Genomic DNA, 19,106 nt, shown 5'->3' with positions numbered 1-19,106 from the left:
AATCGTGCCCCATTCATTATCACGTTCCTTTTTTGAATACGTTTAGTCTGCCTAAAAAATTAAATAATACTGACAATTAATTATAGACTTTGATAATTTATTTTGGATATTTATTTCTTTATTTTTTTATTTTGGAATGAATTTTTTTTCTTTTTATACAAAAAAATGGGGATAAATAATCATTGCTATATGTTGAACTGCGAAATGCATTGTGATTTGGAATTTTTTTCGGGACAGGCCATTATACATATATAAATATCATCTGTTGTACAGCACAGCAGATGGGATCGAAACGACTCGCATAGTTTAGTTTTACTGGCTGCGGTGCCAAAGCCTCCAGAAAGGAAAGTCGATCTGCTGATTGGCCGGCTCGTCGTTGGTGCTATATTGATGTCCTTGCCAATGCAATAATGAGCTTTGGGTGGATTTTGGTAAAAGTCGTGGCTGGCAAAATGCGCCGACGAGTTCATATACGTATAGTAACACTATAGTTAGTACCCTTTTAGTGGCATTCACCAAAACATTAGTAGAAAAGGCCAAAAAAAGGGGTGTATAAGTAGTAACCTTAGTATACGCCTCAAAAATTGGAGAGTGCACGTAAGGGGAATATATAGACCGCAGATCAGCTGTAACCTGCAACAGCGCTATAGCCAAAATAGCAGCAGTGGAGAACAACTCAACTCACATCATCAGCTCACGCAATGTTATAGCCGTAATAGTTATTGAATCTATTACTATTATACAATTGCTGCATTGACTATATTGGTGAGAGGAGAGAGGGAATCAACAAAAATAACATCTGATGAAGTTATACCTATATGTATGGCAAAGTTGCTGGTTTTACTTTTCACAAGTTTCGTTGTGTACTCGGTGAAATCGTTATACCTACACGCCACATTGCTATAACGGAACCCGGACGGAATCTATATTATAGGAGAATTCTATAGCCCTGAGGAAAGGGCTGATAGACTTGTGAGCTTGAGCACATCGCTGTTTAAATAATAGCGTGATATATAAAATTAGTGAAAATGTCATTCTGCATCCTGCACCGCCGAATATTGGCAAGTATCATCTTAATTGTTTTCCTATTTGGAGCCGGATGGCAGATGATGTACAGTCCAGTCAGAGAAAATCAACTGATGACATCAACGCCAATTGGGTCAGCAGATGCTAAGGAGTTTAACTCGTCGACTATTGGCGACAGCAAGAATAAGGAACATAGCATCAATGTTACGCCGGAGAAATCATCGCCATCAGAAACAACAATTGTATTAGGCCTATTCACTGACAGAAGCACTTCAGCACCAACAACCGTTTCAAAAGCGACCGTCAGCAGCGAACGTTACGAGCTGATGGAGGCATATGCAAACGATCCACCGTTAAAGGTTGCTGAGCCAGCAGCACGTTTCAAGCGGATACTCTTGTGGAACGAGGTAGAATAAATACGACCATTTTATATATAGACCAATATATATTTAGCTAGCTATTATATATAATAGGCCTATTAAGTAATATACTATACTCCCGGCAGCTAATATATTAGGCTACATTATCGTCATCATCCCCCGCATTCCTATCATCATCAGTTATTTAAACAACACAACCATTTGTTGATGAGCAATGACTTTTTTAGGCTTTTTATGGCAGCAAGAATTTCGAGATTGGAAACGGTCGTGATGGCTTCCGTGAATTCGAATGCCCAGTGTGGCAGTGCGAAACGTCAGACAACCGAACCGACGCCCACCAATACGACGCCGTCGTCTTTCATCTTCGCGGATGGAAACCCGACAATGTGCCACAACGTCGCTCACCTCATCAGCGCTACGTGTTTTGGAGTTGGGAGGCGCCAGTTTGGCGCATCTACGGCGACGACACGAGTGCTATGGCCAATTTCTTCAACTGGACCATGACGCACCGGTGGGACTCGGACATGATCCACCCTTACGGCTACATCACACCAACGGGAAACGTCCCCCTTCATCCCACTCCAAATCAGATGAAGAAACTTTTGTTATCGTCTAATGAAACCACCAAAGTCAATTACGCCCAGGGAAAGACCAAAATGGCCGCCTGGTTCGTGTCGCATTGCAACTCGCAGATGAGCCGCAGAATTGAAATGGTCAATATACTTCAAAATTACATCCGAGTCGACGTGTACGGCGCGTGTGGAAATCTGACGTGCCCAAAGAAACAAGATAAATCTTTCGTGTCGAGCGACGAATGCCGGGACATGGTGGCCAAAAATTACAAATTCTATTTCGCCCTGGAGAATTCCCTCTGCCGCCATTACGTCACCGAAAAGTATGTTGACGTTTAATTCAATTATTTCAAATCGAAAATTTCCTATCACTCATTTGTCGTTTAATAGATTTTTCGACAACTTGCGCCGCCCGATCCTGCCCGTCGTTTACGGCCTCCACGACGATCACGAAAAACTGGCACCGCCGCATTCCTTCATCAACGCCGCCAAATTCAAATCAATGAAAGCCCTGGCCGATTATCTGATCCTCCTGGACAAGAACGACACGCTGTACAACGAGTATTTTTGGTGGAAGCCTCACTTCCGGGTGCGGGACAGCCAGCGGGACAAGAACCAGGGCATGTGCCACCTGTGCGCCGCCCTGCACGACCCGACTCGCCCGCGCCAAATCTACGCCGACATGACCGACTGGTGGGAAAAACAAGCCAAGTGTCAGATACCCGAAATTTCATAATTAAGTTTGTATCGTCGGCCGGCACTCCCAATCGATGCAATCGATGTTCTCCGGTCGTCATTAATATTATAGTATATATATATTACTATATGTATTAGCCTACACTTGATATTATAGCCTACCATGAGCATACTTATCTGCGACTTTCTATGCTGATGTGACGTATCTGTGTATGTGTGCGTATGCACGGCTACATGGATGTGTGTGTAATACAGACTCATGTAGCCGCATGTAGCCGAGCTATAAGAGTAAAACACCATGTAGGCCTATATACTATAATATAGGCCTATATAAGCGAACCAGCATATAGGACTGCATAGGCTATACGCAGTTTTCTTTTTCTATCAAGGTATATAGTCCTATATACTGTAGTAGCCTACCTAGACTACTTTTTGACGGTTCGCGTCACTTAATATTTTGAGAAAAGAGGATGGCAGCCATGGCCTGTGGTTATTAAGGGAATAAAGGTTATATGATCAACCACCGTCGATCAATTATATATTGTTAGACCTATTTTGTTGAATATATGACGTATCATTATAGTGCCAACATGAAATACAAAATCGGACTTTTTTTTAAATAACTATATTCAAACTCAGGTTTTGGGACCGACAATTTGCATTTTCAGTTCTGATATGCGTGCTTTTAATTCTTTCGTTTCGTACGCTTGCAACAAACGAAATCAAGTTTGAATTGATTTCCAAAATCCAGAATGTCTTTTGACCATCGAAGCGACTCGCAGTTTAGTTTTGCTGGCTGGTGCCGAAAAGAAAGTCAGATCGATCGGCCGGCTCGTCGTTGGTCTTATTGTCCTTGTCAATGCAATGAGCTTTGGTCTGACTTTGATGGTAAAAGTGGTGGCTCACGAAATGGGACGAGTTCATTGCGTCGGAGGATCCCGTTGTCCACAAGACCGAATTGCGCACGAAACACGCGTCGGCGTAGCTGGCCGGCATATCGACAAAAATTCTAAAAACAACGCGGCAAAATGGTCGGCAGCACAGCATCAGCAGCGACCCCATCAATTATTTATTTAGGAATATATACAATGCTGTATAGCTAATATAATGTCTAGTTTGTTATATATCAAATGAAGTTATTAGGCCTACTGGTTGGACGTGCGGAGTTGAACTTTGGCCTTGACGGCACACAATCCCACGAGGTACATGTCATCCCATATGAAATAGGGAGTGACTTGCATGGCCGACAGGATGGGACGGACGGCGCTGCCGGCAATCACCACTCCGGCCCCTTGGAAGTAAATGGGGAACTTGTGCCACGGCCAATTCTCGTAACTCGTCATCCATTTACCTATACAAATTCACTATATTGTGTAGCCTATATACATCAACTGTGCTGATGGCACAAAAAGTTAGACGCTCGAAAGAAAAACCTATATACTACCTCCCTTCCGGTCCGGAATAAGTCCTCCGCATTGGCGGCCGTAGATACTTTGATCGGTCACCGTCAACGAGTGAAGGACCGTCGCCAAATTGTGGACGTTGACGTAGACGTCGTCGTCCACTTTCAGGACGAAATCGACTCGAGGGCAATAGGTGTCGACCCAGTTGAAGAGACTGGCCACTTTGACCGACAAGTCCACGTACCTGTCGATCATGTTGACCTGTAAAATGTCGCCGAATTGTTCGCTTTCCTCCTTGACTTTTTGCTGGACGACGCTGTCGTTTGTTAAGCCGACGAGGAAGCCGAAACCCACCACGTCCAGCGGATGATTCAAATTCGTTTGATTTCTCAAATGAATGGGCCACGTTTGGCGAATGGCGGCCCGTCTGTCGAAATTGTTGGGACCCGAAATGACGCTGACAAAGAGACTGCGCCGATGACGACTAGCATTTTTGCTGTTGATGCTGCCGTCAAGGCCGGCGGCGGCACAAGGGCCTATGTCGATGGGATAGCGGAACCAGCTAATGTCATTGACAACCGGTCCCTCCATCCCGGGCAACATTCGATTCCCAGCACTGCTGATGGGCAAACTTTTCAAACCCAAGTTGGCCGTCATGAACCGGATGTAATTCTCGATGCCGTCGTACTCTTTGTCACGCAAATGAAAAGCTAGGTAATCGAACAATTTTCGATTGATGCTGATGGTGACATCAGTGCTGTCGTTAGTATCCAATCTACACCCTTTCTGTGTGCAGCACAGCGACGCATCAGGGAAATCAATTTACAGTATAGAATCAAAAATGTGAAAACAATTTGTCATGCAAAAAAGACAACAGCCAGTAAACATATTAACCTGCTCATTGAGGAAAGATGACTGATGGACCAAATCGACCAAATAAATCAAATAAGAAAGAGTACCAATCAATAAGAGCCATTTGAGACTGACGTTGATATTCAATGGTATTTTTTTGAAGGGTAACATTCTCCCTGTGAGACAACCTATCGACGTTCAGTTGCCCAACTCACTGCGCCGCAGTAATACTGTATACGTTTGCTGTACAAGGTTTTGACTATATCACATGCACACATGTACAGTCACGCGTGTTAGTTTCTTGAGCATCAGGCAAACTGTTCCATGTGATTTTAACTGTATTTGACGGAAGGTATATCTTAGGAAGCTCTCTGCACCTCTAATTTGTTTTTTCGTTCTGGTAGGAAAGTTGAAAGAGAGAAAGGAATAGGCTAGAAGAAGAAAAAAAATTAATCCAAAGAAGAGAAAAAGTGTGCTTTTTAGTAGTTAAAATAAAAAGATATACTATTATACATATATATAATATGCTTCTCTTTTTTTGTCTCGGAATAAATAAAAACTTAAGCTACTGAAACAAATTTATAAAATAGCATTTTTACTGGAAATAGTGGAAAATGGGAGAAAAGGGGGAAATTGGGAAAAAAGGGAAAATGGGGAAAATGATGGGGGAAATTTTTACCTTGGTTCTCTTGAAAAAGAGTCGGCAACCCTTGTATGTTTATTTAATAGCGGTTGGATATGAAACTATAACCCCTCCTTCGCTCTGGTTCATTCAAAATGGGAGGGGTCATAATCTCTTCATTATTTTAGATGATTATATCTTGTATAATATAGTCACTGCAGCGTTTTGACTCCTGAAAACTTTTCGAAAAATCGCCCAAAATTCGGAATCCCCCCACCAGCAAGTGTTAATTTGTAGCCTACAGCATAATAGGACATGCCGAGTATGCCGTTCCCGGCCGTTCCCTTATATATTCGCGGGGAGTCCGCTGTTTTCTGCTGGTGGTGGTGTTACCCGTTTCCGCTGTCACTATTTCGAGTTCAGCACACAAGCTTTTCAGCAACCGCTATTATATCTTCGTCTTTTTTAAATCTACGCTATCAATAACGGTACCGTGGGCTACAAGAAAAATCGGCGGGGCCCGACAAAATATTATTCAAGTCGTGTTAAACCGCCATAAGCGGCGTGTTATAATAAGTAGGCCTATAGTAGTAGAAAACATGATTTGAGTAATATATCCCTGGCCTTTTTTAAGTAGTCACTCATAACGCCAATATGCTCATAACGCTCACCGTAGGCCTATTAATATTGGCGCATTGAAGTCGCACAGCAGCATGCATATTATCTTTGCTCTGAATGCGGAACCGTTGCAACTTTTAAAAGCTAGATAGGCTATAGCCTAATACAGATATGCACTGCTAAAATGGCAACAAATTTGTCGAAGTTTAGTGTACGTATAATGTATTGTGCCTTGATTCCGCAGGCTAAACGGATGGGTGAAAATATGCATCAAAGTAAAAATGAACAGGCTCATTTTGGTTAATTGTCGTGTTGGTACCGTTTGATCCGGTGCTGACGACGCATTGGGTTTTATTTTGATAGAAGTTTTCAATAGCCACGTGAGACTGATTCATTAAACTGCCCGAAGAAGTCAGCCATGAAACAAAAAGACGCAGATTGCAGGGTCGGGATAAGTCAGGGCATTCCATCGAGAAGACGCTGTTGGAAGAATAAATAAATTTTAAAAAAGGCATAAATAGGCTATATTAGCCTATATACGTCAGTTGAAAATATATAATGATGAAAAATGTAATAACCTGGTCGATTTGGAAGAAAAATGAAGAGTGATGTTAGTTTTTTCTGTACAAATACCGATGTAATAAACGTCATCAGACGTCATTATAGGCGTCGTTTGCATGGCAGCCAATAAAGAAAGAATTGAATTCCCGGAAATGACCACACCCGGCCCATTAAAAAAACGAGGATATCTAGTCCATGGCCACTCCTCGTATGAGATAAAATGTTTTCCTTCTGATTAAAAATTCGTTGTTTTATAACTTGATTTCCCTGAAATAGGCCTATATTGAACTCGCTACTGTAGCCTATATATTTACCTCGATCAGGAATGTAGTCTCTACCGTAACCAATATAGGAACCGAACAACGTCTGATTGATGGACGGTTGCACCTTCTGCTCGTTAACGAAATGAGCTAGATTGCGCACATTGACGTAGACATCGTCGTCCACCTTCAGTAGAAAATCAATTTGTGCTGCGCAGTATCTGTTCAACCAGTTGAAGAGGCCAGCCACTTTAATAGCCAATCTATAATATATGTCAGGGATTTCAATTTGAAGGATGTCTTTGTGAGTTTTGCTTTCTTCTTCGATTTTGATTTGCGTTACATTTTTGTCCGCCAATCCTAAAATGAAAGCGAATCCGATAATGTTCATCATTTTTTTGTGATCGTCGAGATTGAGATGAGTTCGCCACGTCTGTCGGATTATGTTTCGCTTCTCGAAATTATCCGGGGCCGATACGACAGCGATGAAAACACTTGGATAATCTGTTTTCACTTTTTGACACGGCGAAATGGTGATGGGATACCGAAACGACGTAAAATTATTAATCACGGGACCGTATTCCGGTTTGAGTGGTTCGATTCCGGCCAACGGCAACATCCCTAGGCGAGCCACCGTGTACCGGGTGTAGTTTTCCGCTCCGGGGTAGGGCGTGTTCCGCAAATGTGTCGCCATGTAATTAAATAACTTTCGATCGAGTGCTGCTGTTGTCGTCGTGTTGGCTTTTAAATGAATTTCCTTTTCTTTCTCAGTTTGCAATGTTTTTTTCAGGCTTAGCATCTCGTTTTGGCAAACATTAATTTTTCCTTCTAGAATTTGTTTCTCTTGGTATAAAAAATCTATCGTTTCGTCCAGATTCTTGTTGTCACATGAAAGTTTGGCAATATTGGTGTCGTCTACCATCACATTCCTAATAGATTGGAACCTCTAAATGGTATATCCGTATTAGTAGAAATATTATTGTAATAAACATATATATTTATCAAATAAGTGATTACAAGATAATGTCGGCACGATAAAGACGTGCTGTAAATAACAGCTTAATAGTATATATAGGGCCTACCTGCTCAGCATAAAATAGGCCTATGTTAGAATAACAAATGAAGTAGAAAACGCCGGTGGTTATTAATAACAGCAATACGACACTGATAGCGATGAATAATTGTGGACTCAAAAATCGCCGGAATTTTGTCAGACTATTCAAATTCATGATGGCCTTTGCTGTGCGACCTTTGTGCCGGGGATAGATTTTCAAAAACAAATTTTGGTATAGTTTTGAAATTTAGTTTAGTTTTAGTGTGTTTGACCCATCAGCGACCATCAAATATACTCAATATAATCAAGAGAGGTATATGGGAATAACTAACGTTCAACCTTCGCTATTCGAGTTGTATATAGTATATCGCATATAATATGCTTATAGCCATCTATCGTAATTATATTTAGCCACTCCCACATTCAAATGCGAACTCTACCCTATGTAGTAGTTATTTTTTCTATACCAAGATTTTCGGTTGTGGCCGGTTGTGGCTATATACATTCTATATTAGCCTATATGTAGCACTCAACGCATCCATCATATATATATATATAGCCTAATTCGTCCATATATCAAACAGTTTTGGGAAAAAGCAACCCAATAAGTGGCGTAGCTTCAAGGAAGAAATAATATATGTATTAGCGAAAGCGTAGGCCTATAGATTTGTAAAAATTCGACGTGAAGAAAATCATCAATCCAAATGGCGTCACTTGCCAATTACTACATTTGGAATAGACTATTGTCATTGAGTTATCTGAGACCAGGTATTCGGCTTGTGCACCTTGTAGTCCTATTCGTGTGTTTTGTCACGTTTTTTTTATTTTTGATCGTGTTTTTTAACTGGAAAGTCGTTTCCGTTTGGTCAAGTGAACGGTTCAACACTCGAGTTCAGCAGAAAGTATCGATTGATACAAAAGTTGATCACAGTCAATGTTGTGTGTCTCCCGGTAGTTCGAAAGATATTTGCGGCCAATCCAATTGCACTTTTCCATCGTGTCCAGCCGCATCTCCTCAGACTTTAAATCAGTTGAAGCCCAACAGACACAACGCATTTTTCCTGGAGACATCCGGCAACGGCAAATTTCTGAACATCCGCCAGGCCTGTGCCGTCGAGTCACTGGCCTTTCACAATCCAAATTTGACCGTCAACGTCCTTTTCATGATGGACAACACATCAACACACAGCAATGGAATCAATCGAAGCAAAGTGCTGCCAGCCGAAACTAATCTCGAAAAATTAAAGGAGAAATACACCAACATTGAGTTCATAACTCTCAATTTGGACGACTACGTTGCCGGGACTCTGCTGGAGAAATGGTATCACTGCAACGACTGGAGGAAAGGGCCGTATCACGTCGCCCATCTTAGCGATGGACTCCGTCTTTTGACACTGCACAAATACGGCGGATATTATTTCGACCTGGATATCATCTTTGTAAGACGAGTCACTTACTACCATAACTTTGTTTCTGCGGAAGCGAGTAATGGTTTGTGCAACAACGCCATTCATGTTGACTATGGGCATCCAGTTATACAATTGGCTGTTAGAGATTTCCCCTTACATTACAGGTGATTTAAATATGCTATATGAAGATCAATCGTATATCATATAGAAGACATTTACGCTTGTTCGCTTGAGGCGCAATTTTTGAGATTTTTTTTAAAATGCCTACAGGAAAGAAGCCTGGACACACAACGGGCCCGATTTGTTGATGCGAGTCATGAAGACATTTTGTGGGGAGGAGAACCTCAGCAAGATGTATTATATCACTTGCCGAGGGTTCAGCGTCTTACCCATGCTGGCGTTCAATTCCTTACATTACAGCAGATGGAAAGACCTATTCAGTCAAAGGCCAACCAATGAGACTCGAGCACCGAGTTGGATCAGCAAAGAAATCGTCGGTGTCCACATTTGGAACAAGCTCAGCTATAATGAAACGGCGTACAAGAATTCGACACAGGAATACGTCCGACTGGTCAGGGACAATTGTCCCGTCACCTTCTCCATTGCACCCGAAACTTTTTAATTTAATTATAATACTTTTGCTGGTCTGATGTCTTATGCCTGTTTACTACTACTCCCACAGAAATATGTCCAATTTCAATAGTGGACAATATTATAATATACCCCCATTATTATATTATACCCCCCTCTTTTCTTAACTCTACCTTTTAACATCACTAACTATTTTACCGCGATGCGGCAGACGGTTAAGCAACCCTTTTACCTGACGCTAAATGAATAGAAAATAAGGCTGATAGACAGATTCTATTAATTGCCACTATTCTGTCACGCCACCATTTAATTCTAGAACTCTTGCTAATCAAGCGTTCGTAAATTTCATTTTGCGTTCCGTAAAAGGGTTGCTTAACCGTATCCCGTTTCATTACGCTTGACACCCTATGTAGACCCATTCCTTTGTTCGACAAGCAGACGGTTCTCGAACAAAGGATTGGGCCTACACTGAGTGTCAAGCGTAATAACAATCTTAGTTCTGCTATCGGCCGCTGTGGTGCGCATCGGCGTAAACTGCGCACGATTTTTTGCTCGACTACTACTTTTTCATTGGAATAACATCTATAGCCCACCTAAAAATAAAAACTTCGTTTGATGATATCTTGTTCCGTGGCAATCGATATTACAATAATATATAGGCCTACACAATTAATATTAAGAGGATTATATATTCGTAATATAAATTAACCATACATACTAAAGGTATTAGCCTATAATACATACTGTAAGACATGTTATTATTTCATGTTCCACCTATATATAATTTAGTACTGACGCAGTAGCCTAATATTGGATGATGACTAAATGAAAAAGCAAAATGTGGGCGTGAGCGGGAGAAATTTCCACGAGTAGCCTACATTTCTCCATCACCCAATAGTCATGTTCCTCTCTACTACTGTATATAGCTACTATTTGAGAGACAGCATCAGGAAAAGAACACGTGTGTTGTCTAATTTATCTGATAGCTACCGACTAGTAGCGACATTTTATATTTTCAGTTACATTACGATCCCTAAGGCTATATAACGTATACACAGCACGAAAAGTATCAGATATTTTCATAGCGGGTCGTGTGTGGAATTCTATGATTTCTTTTGAACAAATGGAAAGACAAGAATTTCGTTATCGTTTCGCCTATCGCTTGAGAACGACACTTTTCAATCATCTCCGTCTCGTCAAAATCACTAGTTTAATTTTGATGGTTTTTATGATTAGTGAAATTTACTTCTACCCAATAGCCAAACTATTTAGGCCTATGGGAGAACACATGTTTTTTTTAACCACTGAATCAAGATATTTATTAAACTTTACCCCTATTGCAAGTTTAGAAGATGATGTAACAAGGGCAACACAGCCCATGACTCAGTCACTATATATATTGACGACAACACAACCCAGCAGCAGCACGAATAAACAGTCACTGAAGATGGACAGTAGCTACGAACGTTATAAACTGGTAGAGAAATATGAAAAGGATATTTTGCTGGACGTTAACCCGCCGTTCAAACGAATTCTATTCTGGAATGACGTAAGAATTAAGAAACCGTCATATGTTTCCCTTAATGCGCTGATTTGTCAGCAAATTCAAATTTAATTTCAGTTTTGGGGAATTCCTGATTTTCGCCTGGGAGTCGGCCGTGATGCATTTAGCAAATGGGGATGTCCAGTTTGGCAGTGCGAAACTTCGACGAATCGCAGCGATGTCCAGAACTACGACGCTGTGATCTTTCATATGCGAGGAAGTTGGAAACCAAATGACTTGCCCCAAAACCGGTCTCTTCATCAGCGTTACGTTTTTTGGCTTTTGGAATCGGCGGATTGGACTGAAGCCTTGGACACGAAGCCGTTAGGACATTTTTTCAACTGGACCTTGACGTACCGATGGGACTCCGACATGGTTATGCCTTATGGTTACGTAAGACCGACAGGAAACGTTCCTCTTCATCTAAGTGACGACCAAATGAAGGGATTACTATCCAATCAAAAAGTCAATTATGCAATCGGAAAGACGAAAATGGCCGCCTGGATGGTTTCAAACTGTGCTGGTTCGCATAGCAGTAGAAATGAGATGGTCAATATAATTAAAAAGTATATCCAAGTTGATGTGTACGGTGCCTGTGGAACTATGTCATGTCCAAAGGAGGTGGGCGTAGATAATTCGAGTGAAGACTGTCGTGATATGGTTGGCAAAACCTACAAATTTTACATGGCCCTCGAAAATTCGTTATGTCGCGATTACATCAGCGAAAAGTAACGAACCTGTACATCCTAAATATGTTATGTACAAGTGTATTATTTAAATGGTTATTTTTCAAAAGGTTTTTCGGCATGCTTCATCGTCCGATAATCCCGATCGTCTACGGACTTCACGATCACTACGACAAGATTGCGCCGCCGCATTCTTTCATCAACGCGGCCAAATTTGAAAATATGCGGAAATTGGCCGATTACTTGATTCTCCTGGACAAAAACGACACGCTGTACAACGAATACTTTTGGTGGAAGCCCCACTTTGAATCCCGATACAAGCAGAAAGATGTTAACATTGGCATGTGTCACCTGTGTGCCTCTTTACACAACAAGACAATGCCACCGAAAACCTATCCAAACATGACTGATTGGTGGGACAATCAATCTTTCTGTAAACGTTCACCGCCAGTTTCATAAAGTCTCTGTAGTTTATTTGATATCGAATGAGCAAATAAAAAAGTCGATGGCAAAGGTATAGAATTCTTTTGCATTCCTTGCGCTTTATTTTGAATCAGCAAATATACAGATTTTTTTTTTTTTATTATTATTTGGGACGTGTTGAAAAATTGGATAAATTGTTATGGAGACCAAAATAAACAAAAATCAGCCTGCTAATCACATCCTCCCCGGGGGCCCGGCCTACGTCACTTTCTTGATGTTGACGATGATGGTTCCATGGTCTAAAGAGACAAGCCAATTGAATTATTCCATTAACTAATTATATCATTATATTATAGTATTACGAATTTACGAAATTACGACCTTTTTTGAAATTATTGATTGACGAAATTTTTAAATTGCGCTACGCAGCATGGCAGCAACTCAAGTTTCGTCTGCGTCTGCCACGTGAGAAGTCTCAAGTCTGAAACCTGTGTGGCTCTGTTGCTGTGAGATTCAGATTTTGCAAAATGTGAATAGTTAAAGCACGAATAATGATTAAGTTTCCTACAAAATCGGTTGTATCTCCCTTTTTTTTATTTTTTTATTGAAGTGTTTGTGTTTCATGTCACTGTCACTGCTGTAGAATGTAGACAACTTGTCTGACAAATGTGTATAATTTAAGTTCTTTTGATCAAGAAAGTTTTGGAATTTAAACCACACATAGAATCACGCCTTAATTTATCTAAAATTCATTGTGACAGGTTCAATTAGGATAAAGTAATATGTGTGAGGGGGCAATAGATGAAGTAATTGAAATGGTCTACATTGGTGAACACCGGTGAACATATGACATCTAGGAAGAAATCTGCGATTCAATTTTTCCTGACTAAAATATTGGAATTGTACTACACAAATTTAAGTAATTGCTTTTCTATACTAATAATATCTAATGTGAAATTTTTTAATACCAATCAAGTAATGATGCATTGACGTTTGATCCATGATCTCAATTGGTTGTCAACCCCCAACAAAAGATTACCTAAACTAGAATCATCATTCTGTAAGTCTTACATGTTTTGCTTATTATAGAGTATGAAAATAATATCGAGACTATTTCAAACTAGAAAACCAAAACCTGATGAGTGATGACTGATGACAATTCCATCCCGTCAAGTAAGGTTTTTTCTAGTATGTTCTTCATTTCACCCATTTTCTATACTAGTAAATTTTATCCTGATCATATAAGCCTTGAGACGTAATCGAGATAATCAACGTTAAAATCTAAACGAATCAAAAGCCAATTCATCCTACCCCGTAGATGGGGGCAAGTGGGTGAGATTTTTTCGTTTTGGTTTACTATACCGTTATTTGTAAGAAGAACCTGTGATGCAATTTGAAATTTTGATTTTTTTTTTGGCAAATGAAAAAAAAATTATAAAAAAAATTGTACAAATTGAAAAATCCATCATACTCGTAAAGTGCAGTGCAAGTGGTTGATGATTTGATTGCTGAGACGATGGTGGTGAAATCGATGGCACTGGGAACGGGGTGCGTCGTTCTCTGCTAATACACACAAGTCCGGAGTTTGCTGGATATTGTGCCGTGTGCTGCCCCTGTGTGTTATTCTCGAATGTTTTTATCCATGCTTATATTGTTTTCCCCCAGTTTTAGTTTGTGTGTCATAAATTTTATTACATTTTTACATATTTCGTTGTTTCAGGTTGACATTCCGTTTGTTTGGAGGATCCGGCCATTTCTTCATCACCCAGTCTTCCTGATATGGTTTTCCCCTTTCCTCGTTTCACGACGGGGACATCCTTTTGTCTTATTATTCCTCATTTTTTTTTCAGGTACCGTTGGAACCGTTCGTCGAGTCTTCAGACTCATTTTCGTTCTTCCCAGCAGTCAAGGTAAGAAATCAAAAAACCTGCTGATGTGTTTGTTTTGAGGATATTTGTGTCTACCGATCTTTTGTAGCCTATGGGGGGGTTGAGAATTAAGCGATCGTTTGCGTTAGACTCAAATAGGTTGCTGGCTTGCTGCCACTTCCAGAAATGTTTCACTCGATCGCATAAATATGAGAAAATAGAAAGTTGGTGCAATAGAAACTGTTTGCATTCAGTGATGAGTTTCACTTGAAATCGGCAAACATTAATAGCCTTAGCCTAAGCTTAAGTAAGTAAGTTTTTCCGCTGATGCAAGTCCATTCAGTAGGGGAGGCGGAGTCGTTTAGACGACCAGCCTCATGGCAAACTTGTTTTTTTTTTCTCCTTTTTTTTCAATACAGTGTGTTACCATATGCTGCGAAAAAATGTGTTGCAGTGTAGAACCGACACTGAGCAGTATATTAACTATAATAGTGGACTTTTTCCAGAAAGATTTCGGGATCTTTTTCACCTAACTTCAATTCACAAAGACGGCTAAACCAGCATTGCTTAGTCTCTATAATTACGTGGTAAACGTTCAGATATTGGAGAGCGTTAGAAATTTCTAAAGGCGAAAAGCGCAATGCAAATAAAAGCGTCTCCGTCGGTCACTCGTTATGGCTTGCTATTACTGTTGACCATTCAGGTATTATAATAAGTCAATATTTGTTATTAAAAATTGGTGTTGAGCATGTTAATATTATATTTTCTCCTTTCAGAATACGGCCACAGTTCTCTGCATGCGGGCCTCGATGATCAACGCTTCGGCGGCCAATCAAAAGTACCTGGTGTCTACCTTGGTCCTCACCATGGAAACCATCAAAATCACTCTGATTACGGCCCTGATTGTCGTCACCGAATCGAATTTCTCCGTCATAGAAGCGGCCAAACTCTTGTACAAAGAAATCCTGTGCCGGCCGCTGGAGGCCTTGCCTTTGGCCGTGCCCAGTTTCCTCTATGTCGTCCAGGACAATTTGATTATTTACGCCCTGTCGTGTGTCGACGCCACCACCTACCAAGTGAGTCTATTTAATCGATAATATAATTAGCAGCCATCAAATCATATTCTGATTCAAAATGGATATAATGTTTTGTTTTACCTGCATGAATGACCAGGTAACGTATCAGGCTAGAATATTGACGACGGCCTTGTTCGCCAGGATTTTACTCAATCAAGTCATATCAGTCCAAAGGTGGCTTTCCCTGTTGTTGCTCATGTCGGGAGTCATTCTGACTCAGGTATAATAATTAGACAGCAGAGCTAATAGACCTAAAAATTGTCTTTATATTCTACTCTAGTACTCTTTGATTTGCCTCGCCTCATCAGGTTCACTTCCATCAGGAGAGTGGGGATTTGAGTTTCCGGTCTAATAAAGATGACGCGACTTATTGGCTGGGCCTTTTGGCCATCGGATGCGCCACAATGACCAGCGGATTCGCCGGCGTCTACAACGAGAAGATCATCAAAAACGGACAGCAGCCGCTGCTGCTCATCAGAAGTTTCCAGCTCAGTAACATTCAACTAAATTATATATTTCATATAATATCGAACATTATATATCGACTTCTGATTTTTATTAGGTTTGTTTTGCGTTTTCTTTGCCTTGATGGGCGTCGTGATCAAGGACGGCGCCGTCGTCATTCGCCAAGGCTATTTTCACGGCTACACTCCATTCGTGTGGCTCATAGCCGCCATGCAGGTCTGTTGTTATCCATTATTTTGACTTTTGTAGATAAACATAAAACCAATCAAATCATCAAAAAGGCTGTGGGCGGGATACTCGTGGCCGGAACGATGAAATACGCCGACAACATTTTGAAAACGTTCGCCACTGCCAATTCGATCGCCCTGTCATGCGTCCTCTCCCATTTTCTACTGGGCGACGACGACACTTTTACTCCAACTTTCCTCATCGGCACTTGCGTCATCATCTTGGCCACTTTTCTTTATTCCGCCAATTCTGTGCCCCCCAAAAATTGAAATGCAATTAATCAATTCCGAGTGAGTTTTCACTGGAATTGATATCATCAAATAACCTGTGATATTTTTCATCGCAAGATTCAGGTTAAGATGTTGCGTGTAGAAATAAGTTCTATAGATATTCCGAAACTAGGCCACATAACCAACGACTAACAAAACTGGGGCGTTTTTAGTAACCACCCCCTACCACCCCACCTACTCCTAAGAGGCTTTATCTTACACAGTAAACAGCGAGGGTTCGCAACTCGGTCGGCAGAGTGTTCGAGATGCCGGAATTTGCTTGAATCTTATTCTTAGTCCTTTATATTTACATATGATGAAAGTTTTGCTAAAGGATTTTGTGAATCTAAGTAAATTTAACGAATAGTGTTCAACTGAAAAATCAAACATACTCTTTCTTATATTGTCACATCATCATGATTTTATATTTTTATCAAACAATTCACTTTTTTTTTTCATTTGAAAACCAGTCACAGTATAGGTAATTATGGACTAGGAGAATTAGGTGATTGCATGTCTAGGAGCTGGCGGACCATGTCTCCGAATGGATACTCGTAAGTGCGGATGTTGTTCTCGTCAAAGACGGGCGTCTGGTTGTATTTGGGGTCCACTGCAATAACAATTGATCAAAACACGATTTGCATTCCATCAGAAAAAAATGATAAATTTGGTATTGGAACATTATCACAAATAACTCACTGTAGCTGCGGTGATTCATGAGCAAATGGATGATATCCAAATGGCGCCAGTCAAATTTCCGATTCTTGTAGAGATTCATTGAAACGCTAGTGGCAGCCCCGAAATCGCCTTTGACGCGATGGATCAAATGCGGTTTCGGCAACAGGATTTCAGTCGTTGGCCGTTCTCCCGCATTGTAGTACCTGCAACAACATGTTAATTTAATTAATTTAAAACATAGGTATTAATCAACCAATTGAAATATTACCATCGATCCGAATGATAATTGCCCTTGTAAGATTCCAGCCAGAGTTTGATGAAACGGGAATTCTTGTGGGCAATTAAAGTTTGGGTGCCCATGAATTGTTTGTCGTCCCAGTTGAGGGCGCACTCGAATTTGCGGTACTTGTCCAGCGAGCGGATGACGAAGCAGTCGTTGTCCAGGTAGATGCCGCCGTATTGCATCAAAACGCGGATGCGTCCGATGTCGCTCCCGTGGTGGAACCGCCATCCGTCGCTCAGTTTCTGGCCGAAGATTTCCGTCGGAGCTTCGAGGTACTTGACTCGAATGCGGGACCAGAGTTGCTCGTCTTTTCTCACCCAGTCCCAGTACTTGCCGTCGTAGGTCACATTCTTGATGTTGGTGTGGTAATAAAAATGGTCCGGCCGGTGGTTGCGCATCGCCGCTTTTAAAACGATGTAATCGACGAAATTGAGTTCGAATTTGTTGAAACGGATAAAGTGGATAATATTCGGGACGATGTAGCCATCGGCTCCCGTCTCGTTGTTAAAGTCATCGGTAAACTCGTCAATTTGGGCTAGATCTTCGTTGTCGGGAGATGGTTCATTTGATTTGGATGGATGGAAAAACCTATAAAAATGATTACAAATGAGTCATAGGCCTACGAAAACTATTGACATGTGAAGTTGATTACAGTTTGTTTGATTGTTGGTTGACGAACGAGAAGAAACAGCAGCCGACGATGACACCAGCAATCACAGAAGAGCAAGATATTCGACGAGAAGCACGAAAGAGCATTCTGTCGACTATTGTATGTAATAACAGTTTGTAAAATTTCTTGGGTAGAGGCCGAAAGGCAATCTATAAAGACGCAGTGATGCAGCTATTTCACTCAGAGGTGAAGCTCGTCGACGCTTTGCGGATTTATAACCCCAAGAGCATCCTGCCGCTGATGTGGCGCTTATAACTAAACAAGCTGCACTCCTAAAAAGTCTCTTTCTGGCACCTGCATGTCGCATTATACCTGCTGGTGACGATATCATTTGAATTGGCCCTTTTCGTCATGGAAGACTGTCATCAGCCCGTCCCCATATGTTTAGGGGAGAGTTTGAGGGTGGAGCTCAGATTGTCAGTACTACTTGTCAAACGACTAAAAACAGCCCAAACTGTTGATCATGAGAACTCGAAAACATTGGGTTACATAAGCAGATTAATATTATTCCAATCATTTTCAATTTTCTAAATAATTCATCGGAAACTGAGATCTAATTAATGACTGATTGACTAATAATGATGCCTTTGAAACCCAGATGTCATCATTCACATTAATTGCAGGTGCAGCTCGGGAAAATAACCATGACAAAAAACAATAGCACTGGACACCGACAAATAAGAAAATTAAATTAAATCAAATTGTTTACTAGATATGTTCATGTTCATTCAAAATTTGAGGATAATGAAATGATTTGCAACAAAAAAATTTGTTTGCTTGAAGTAATAACGGTAATAATGACTAATGAGTAATGATCGTCGATAAAAGGTGGCGCGGCGTCCTGTATTTGTTGCTATGGCAATTTGGCAGAAA

General features: G+C 40.8%; 8 protein-coding genes across 14 annotated transcripts in view; 5 read left to right on the top strand and 3 right to left on the bottom strand.

The window, feature by feature from the left end:
* The window catches only part of LOC124196773 (probable glutamate receptor), a 104,707-nt gene that overhangs the window by 45,538 nt on the left and 40,063 nt on the right, over positions 1-19,106 (top strand). The window lies entirely within an intron of this gene.
* Positions 559-3,256, top strand: LOC124196782 (alpha-(1,3)-fucosyltransferase C-like). The gene is made up of 3 exons (XM_046592004.1): positions 559-1,433; positions 1,634-2,301; positions 2,369-3,256. The coding sequence occupies exons 1-3, from the start codon at positions 1,029-1,031 to the stop codon at positions 2,712-2,714; spliced, it is 1,419 nt and encodes a 472-aa protein (XP_046447960.1). The 5' UTR covers positions 559-1,028; the 3' UTR covers positions 2,715-3,256.
* LOC124196786 (beta-1,3-galactosyltransferase brn-like) lies at positions 3,315-5,360 on the bottom strand. The gene is made up of 4 exons (XM_046592009.1): positions 4,972-5,360; positions 4,119-4,863; positions 3,824-4,025; positions 3,315-3,683 (listed from the first exon to the last, which is right to left on the bottom strand). The coding sequence occupies exons 1-4, from the start codon at positions 5,098-5,100 to the stop codon at positions 3,458-3,460; spliced, it is 1,302 nt and encodes a 433-aa protein (XP_046447965.1). The 5' UTR covers positions 5,101-5,360; the 3' UTR covers positions 3,315-3,457.
* Positions 6,371-8,410, bottom strand: LOC124196780 (lactosylceramide 1,3-N-acetyl-beta-D-glucosaminyltransferase-like). Its single transcript, XM_046592000.1, has 4 exons — positions 8,073-8,410; positions 7,045-7,936; positions 6,748-6,961; positions 6,371-6,649 (listed from the first exon to the last, which is right to left on the bottom strand). The coding sequence occupies exons 1-4, from the start codon at positions 8,217-8,219 to the stop codon at positions 6,415-6,417; spliced, it is 1,488 nt and encodes a 495-aa protein (XP_046447956.1). The 5' UTR covers positions 8,220-8,410; the 3' UTR covers positions 6,371-6,414.
* On the top strand, positions 8,623-10,624 carry LOC124196788 (lactosylceramide 4-alpha-galactosyltransferase-like). Its single transcript, XM_046592012.1, has 2 exons — positions 8,623-9,617; positions 9,724-10,624. Exons 1-2 carry the CDS (start codon positions 8,749-8,751, stop codon positions 10,073-10,075), a joined length of 1,221 nt encoding a protein of 406 aa, XP_046447968.1. The 5' UTR covers positions 8,623-8,748; the 3' UTR covers positions 10,076-10,624.
* LOC124196790 (alpha-(1,3)-fucosyltransferase C-like) lies at positions 10,941-12,790 on the top strand. The gene is made up of 3 exons (XM_046592015.1): positions 10,941-11,593; positions 11,666-12,315; positions 12,384-12,790. The coding sequence occupies exons 1-3, from the start codon at positions 11,150-11,152 to the stop codon at positions 12,730-12,732; spliced, it is 1,443 nt and encodes a 480-aa protein (XP_046447971.1). The 5' UTR covers positions 10,941-11,149; the 3' UTR covers positions 12,733-12,790.
* LOC124196798 (UDP-N-acetylglucosamine transporter-like) lies at positions 13,149-17,011 on the top strand. Of its 7 annotated transcripts, XM_046592024.1 has the most exons (11): positions 13,149-13,271; positions 13,458-13,615; positions 13,731-13,756; positions 13,821-13,869; positions 14,417-14,478; positions 14,547-14,606; positions 15,341-15,640; positions 15,738-15,860; positions 15,949-16,132; positions 16,203-16,321; positions 16,387-17,011. In XM_046592024.1, the coding sequence occupies exons 5-11, from the start codon at positions 14,476-14,478 to the stop codon at positions 16,600-16,602; spliced, it is 1,005 nt and encodes a 334-aa protein (XP_046447980.1). In that variant the 5' UTR covers positions 13,149-13,271; positions 13,458-13,615; positions 13,731-13,756; positions 13,821-13,869; positions 14,417-14,475; the 3' UTR covers positions 16,603-17,011. The 7 variants fall into 7 exon arrangements, with proteins under 7 accessions (XP_046447980.1, XP_046447981.1, XP_046447986.1 ...); XM_046592025.1 differs by adding an exon at positions 14,984-15,267 and having other exon boundaries at positions 13,149-13,598; positions 13,673-13,756; positions 14,417-14,606; XM_046592030.1 differs by having other exon boundaries at positions 13,149-13,598; positions 13,673-13,756; positions 14,417-14,606.
* Positions 17,088-18,521, bottom strand: LOC124196796. The gene is made up of 4 exons (XM_046592022.1): positions 18,216-18,521; positions 17,549-18,151; positions 17,302-17,483; positions 17,088-17,212 (listed from the first exon to the last, which is right to left on the bottom strand). Exons 1-4 carry the CDS (start codon positions 18,317-18,319, stop codon positions 17,088-17,090), a joined length of 1,014 nt encoding a protein of 337 aa, XP_046447978.1. The 5' UTR covers positions 18,320-18,521.

The sequence above is a fragment of the Daphnia pulex genome, chromosome 7 (assembly GCF_021134715.1).
Source record: "Daphnia pulex isolate KAP4 chromosome 7, ASM2113471v1".
Lineage (NCBI taxonomy): Eukaryota > Metazoa > Arthropoda > Branchiopoda > Diplostraca > Daphniidae > Daphnia > Daphnia pulex.
The sequence above is the reverse complement of the archived record's forward strand: the minus strand, read 5'-3'. Positions and strand labels throughout refer to the sequence as shown.

Coding starts and splice junctions, on each gene's coding strand:
- LOC124196782 (XM_046592004.1), top strand. CDS start 1,029: ATGTCATTCTGCATCCTGCACCGCCGAATATTGGCAAGTATCATCTTA. Junction 1,434..1,633: donor GGATACTCTTGTGGAACGAG/GTAGAATAAATA, acceptor TGACTTTTTTAG/GCTTTTTATGGCAGCAAGAA. Junction 2,302..2,368: donor CGCCATTACGTCACCGAAAA/GTATGTTGACGT, acceptor GTCGTTTAATAG/ATTTTTCGACAACTTGCGCC.
- LOC124196786 (XM_046592009.1), bottom strand. CDS start 5,100: ATGTTACCCTTCAAAAAAATACCATTGAATATCAACGTCAGTCTCAAA. Junction 4,864..4,971: donor CATCTTTCCTCAATGAGCAG/GTTAATATGTTT, acceptor TGCTGCACACAG/AAAGGGTGTAGATTGGATAC. Junction 3,684..3,823: donor CAACTCCGCACGTCCAACCA/GTAGGCCTAATA, acceptor CGTTGTTTTTAG/AATTTTTGTCGATATGCCGG.
- LOC124196780 (XM_046592000.1), bottom strand. CDS start 8,219: ATGAATTTGAATAGTCTGACAAAATTCCGGCGATTTTTGAGTCCACAA. Junction 7,937..8,072: donor GCCTATTTTATGCTGAGCAG/GTAGGCCCTATA, acceptor TATACCATTTAG/AGGTTCCAATCTATTAGGAA. Junction 6,650..6,747: donor TTTTCTTCCAAATCGACCAG/GTTATTACATTT, acceptor TTCTTCCAACAG/CGTCTTCTCGATGGAATGCC.
- LOC124196788 (XM_046592012.1), top strand. CDS start 8,749: ATGGCGTCACTTGCCAATTACTACATTTGGAATAGACTATTGTCATTG. Junction 9,618..9,723: donor GATTTCCCCTTACATTACAG/GTGATTTAAATA, acceptor AAATGCCTACAG/GAAAGAAGCCTGGACACACA.
- LOC124196790 (XM_046592015.1), top strand. CDS start 11,150: ATGATTTCTTTTGAACAAATGGAAAGACAAGAATTTCGTTATCGTTTC. Junction 11,594..11,665: donor GAATTCTATTCTGGAATGAC/GTAAGAATTAAG, acceptor ATTTAATTTCAG/TTTTGGGGAATTCCTGATTT. Junction 12,316..12,383: donor CGCGATTACATCAGCGAAAA/GTAACGAACCTG, acceptor ATTTTTCAAAAG/GTTTTTCGGCATGCTTCATC.
- LOC124196798 (XM_046592024.1), top strand. Junction 15,861..15,948: donor CGGGAGTCATTCTGACTCAG/GTATAATAATTA, acceptor TCGCCTCATCAG/GTTCACTTCCATCAGGAGAG. Junction 16,322..16,386: donor GGCTCATAGCCGCCATGCAG/GTCTGTTGTTAT, acceptor ATCATCAAAAAG/GCTGTGGGCGGGATACTCGT.
- LOC124196796 (XM_046592022.1), bottom strand. CDS start 18,319: ATGCTCTTTCGTGCTTCTCGTCGAATATCTTGCTCTTCTGTGATTGCT. Junction 18,152..18,215: donor AACCAACAATCAAACAAACT/GTAATCAACTTC, acceptor TCATTTTTATAG/GTTTTTCCATCCATCCAAAT. Junction 17,484..17,548: donor AATTATCATTCGGATCGATG/GTAATATTTCAA, acceptor ATGTTGTTGCAG/GTACTACAATGCGGGAGAAC.